General features: G+C 45.4%; 1 protein-coding gene across 1 annotated transcript in view; it reads left to right on the top strand.

The window, feature by feature from the left end:
• The window catches only part of HEBP1 (heme binding protein 1), a 4,469-nt gene extending 2,663 nt beyond the window's left edge, over nucleotides 1-1,806 (top strand). Inside the window, 2 exon segments of the mRNA XM_009895221.1 lie at nucleotides 1-131; nucleotides 1,468-1,806. The exon segment at nucleotides 1-131 is cut by the window's left edge and continues 19 nt beyond it. Coding sequence (XP_009893523.1) covers nucleotides 1-131; nucleotides 1,468-1,639 — 303 coding nt within the window. The 3' untranslated portion in view covers nucleotides 1,640-1,806.
• The last annotated feature ends 2,184 nt before the right edge of the window (nucleotides 1,807-3,990 follow it).

The following is a 3,990-nucleotide window of genomic DNA, read 5'->3' as shown; positions in this document are numbered from 1 at the left end:
GAAGATGGTTTCTTACAGCAGAAAGTTAAGGTCTCTTTGCGCATTCCGAGCCAGTATCAAGCCAACCCTCCTTGTCCTAGCGATGAAAGCATTAAGATTGAAGAGAGACAGGGGATGACCATTTATTCCATGTAAGGAATTCATCCTGGGATTTCCGATCCCAAGTGCTGAGGTCTCTAGTGTGCTCTGAAGAGCAGTGTTGGTTTTACCAGGTGACTTGCTGGGTAATGGGTGCATGTTGTAGAAGGAGATGGAGGGGCCTTTCTCGACTGAAGACAGCTGTTTTATGGCATTTCTTATCATGGGTCATGCTGCACCTGTTTGGAATATGGATTTCCTTTTCATTGGGAAAACAAGTGCACATGTTAGCTCTGAAAGCCTTCTTGTTTCACTTGGGGAGGTGAAGAGCAAGGGAGGGTGAATACAAAGGTCGTAAGTCATTCCTAATCTTTGAAAACTATTGTTTTCCCCACCTTCTGGGATCAAGATGGTTTTTAGTCATCAAGAAGGTCCTTTGGTGTGGTTTGCATCAAACAACAGGTGTCAGCTGAAGCCTGATTTAGATGGACTCATGCCATATTCCATCATGGAAACAAACAGCCATTGCTTTAAAGAGCATTTGAATGTCTTTAGCTGATAACTGACAAACTGTACTCAAACTAGCATCACAATAGCAATAAGCTCTTCATCCTGTTTTAACCCCTTGAATATTCCCTTGCCTCCTTGCCTGAACTGTTTTGGCTGACTCTAAACTGTCTGGCTCCTCCCTGCCTGTGACTGCTGCCTGGCCTTTGCTGCGGGTGTGGGCTCCTTCTGCAAGAACAGGCTGTTTTCTCTCAAACCTTGGCCCTAAGACAAGGTGGTGAGGTGCAGGCTGATGTGGAAACAGTTCCTGTTGGTGGGAGGTCAACATAAAACGGACCAATTCCAGCCCACCCCTTTTAAAGAGCATTGTGGACTGTAATTGCTAACATCTCTGGTCCTACCCCCCGCCCTCCTTTTCCTTGGGCTCACTAGAGTTTGGCTTCCCTTCGTGATCTGGCTTCCAGCAGATGGTTGTTCACACCACGGTGAACATGGCTGTTGACAGCATCGCAGTTAGGACTGCGGGCTGAGCAGACTTGGAGAAAATTTGGTGCTCGAGGAAGCTGTTCCTCTCATTTGGCGTTGATTCAAAGGGCGGGGCCATTCTGCTGACAGATACACATGAGTCTGTTCTGGGGGGGTGTCTCTTCGGGGTCTGCCAATGGCTGACTGCACCCTGGCTGTGTAACCCTTGAGACTTAATCTGTGACAGACAAAGTGTGCTGGTTCACAAAGAAGAGTGCTTGCGTGAGTGCACGCTGCCGGGACCTGGATATAAAATACGTGGCTAAATATATCATGGCTATATATTGTTCTCCCTCTCGTCTTTTCTGTGCTCTGCCAGGACTGCTCAGCACCTCTCCGTGTGTGATTTCTTTGCAGGCAGTTTGGTGGCTATGCCAAAGAGGTGGATTACATGAACTATGCTGCCAAGCTGAAGTCTGCTCTGGGGAGCGAAGCTGCATACTGCAAGGATTTCTACTTCTGCAATGGTTACGACCCCCCTATGAAGCCTTATGGGCGACGCAATGAGGTCTGGTTTGTGAAAGAGTGAGCATCTGGCTTCCCGTGGTGCCGGCTTGCGCTGATAACCTCCCCATGCTATGTTCCTGTCCTCTTCAAAATAAACTAACAATTTGGCAGAGGCAGAAAATGGTAATTTCCTCCCTCCACACCTATGCCTTGGTCTTTTATCGACCAACCATTTTAGAAGAACACTGCAGAGCCCCCTGATGATCCTGCTCCTGCATTCTGGACCAGGTCCTCAACCACACAGACTTTCGTAATCTCTCACTGGCTTGCTTTTATCTCCCTCCTGCTCCCAGAGTTCAATGCTGAGACAGCCAAAAGTACTTAATTAGCAAGACTGGTGCTTGACAAGAGTCATGTCTGAGTGCTGGCAGACTGGTAGTCTCACCTGAGGCAGGCAGGGGAACATGACCAAAGTGCGTACAGGGACTCTTTTATCTTCTTGAGCTCGCTGCAGCTGTAAAATGCTGCTTTTATCTGTGCCATTCCAAAAGCATTCTAAAGGGACATGGGCATTGCTACCAACAGGGTACGGTGAAAACAGCTGTCCTTTACATTGACTCATTGTGTGCAGGACAGCAACGCTTCTGTCATCTGACGGAGAAATGTCATTTAGAGGAAGATCCAAGTTTCTGTTTGCAGGTGTCCTTCTGTTTGAGGTGAGACATTTTGGGGTGTGTTACGTCCGGATCTCAGCTAGCAGCTGGACAATGTGACATGGAGACCCCAAAATAATTTCCTCACTTTCCTGTTACTTGTGACTAACATTTCTTTAAAAGTAGCCTACACAAGGGCCAAAGCTGAAATGTGTGTGGTAATCTAATTGCATTAGAAAAATACAGGCTTTGAAAAAAAGCACGTGCCAATTACTTGTGTTCTGAGGGTGCATTTGAAGAATGGTGAGCATCTAGCAGAACTACTGTGGGTGCAGATCTTTAAAAAAACCTCTCTTCTTAAATGGTGTTAGTTTCTGAAGGGCTACTCAGAGCAGCTGTCTTCTTTAAAGGAGGAGGAAAACCTGCCTGATTTGCGTCCTATAATGAGCAGCCTTTCAGAAACTTCAAATACAATAGTAAGGGTGGGTCTTGTTTTAGGAAGACTGGCAATGTTTAACTGTTAGGCATCAAACCAGCATTTTAGCTATCAGCTCTGCCAGGGAGGCAGCAGGATGCCTGCAGTGGGAACACCCTTGCACACCATGTGGGTGCCTGTGTAATTCGTCACCTCCGCTAAAAGAGGTGTGTTCCTCTGATGCTTAAGTGCCTCAAAGTTCAGGCACTTCCCAAAAGCCATTTTCCCCCTGGAGCTGAAAGAGAGATCTGTCAGATGGCATCTCGGGTTCTAGCCAGTGGAGCTGTTTGACATGTGCCTGTTTTCTGAGAAGAAATCTCAGCAGTAAAAGGAGAAAAACTGAGGTTCTGATGTGCTTTCCTTTTCTCTCTTGCTGAGCCATATGAGAGCTTTGCTGTGGTCCTCACGAGAGAGTTTCAATCACCTGAGTGCAAGAGTCAGGGTGAAAGGGTGAAAAAAGATGATACCAGGGGAGGAGGAATCAAAAAGGAAATAGAGGCATACTAAGAGTTAGGCTTTTGAAGGACTTTTTTAAGGAGCAAAGGCTCTTCTAAGGCCATCCTTGAAGCCAGAGGGACCTATTCACGTCCCAGATTATTTTTACCTGCATGGGTGAGGAACGAAGGGGCACAGTGGTGCCCAGTTTATGCATTCCCATCTTTTTTTGAAACTTGTGTGTAGGGTCTCCACAGTGGATACAATCCTTTCTGGCTAACAATGATGAGTGTCATGCAATGATGAAAATCCTGAAATTTTTAGAATTTCTCCTGTGAAATCTCGGATGTTATGAAGACCAATAATAAACCTGGTATAAACAGAGCTGCACATCTCAGCAGCATGTTTGTGTTTTTTTTTTTCTTCATAACATGCATACCCTCTTTCTGAACAGAGAACAAGAGCTTCTGACCCAATAGTGAGAGTAATCACATCTCTAGGATCTGCCTGTGCAGCCCTGCTGCTAGTCTTTTGCACGCAGTCGGTAGGGTACATTTTCATAAACAGTGTTAACTGATATCAAAAGCTTATGCAAACCGAGTTGCCTTTTCTGTACAAGCAAAGATGCCCGTGTTCCGTCTGCATTTTCTAGAGTTTTTAAATAAAAAAAAAATATAATAATAATATTGTGATTTACAGTTTTTGTCCTGATCATTGACTTTGTGAGCTCAGTGGGAGTTGTTGATTTGAAAGGCTTGAGGATGCCAGTTTATCTTTCTGTTTGGGGTACTAATCATGTTGTGGCATACATAAATAGTCATAACGCTTTTTCCAAGAAATTGCTATTTTAGATATCCTGGTGTGGCCCTG

This window comes from Charadrius vociferus, unplaced genomic scaffold, assembly GCF_000708025.1.
Source record: "Charadrius vociferus isolate BGI_N301 unplaced genomic scaffold, ASM70802v2 scaffold251, whole genome shotgun sequence".
NCBI lineage: Eukaryota > Metazoa > Chordata > Aves > Charadriiformes > Charadriidae > Charadrius > Charadrius vociferus.
Note: the sequence above shows the minus strand (reverse complement) of the source record. Positions and strands in the feature narration are given on the sequence as shown.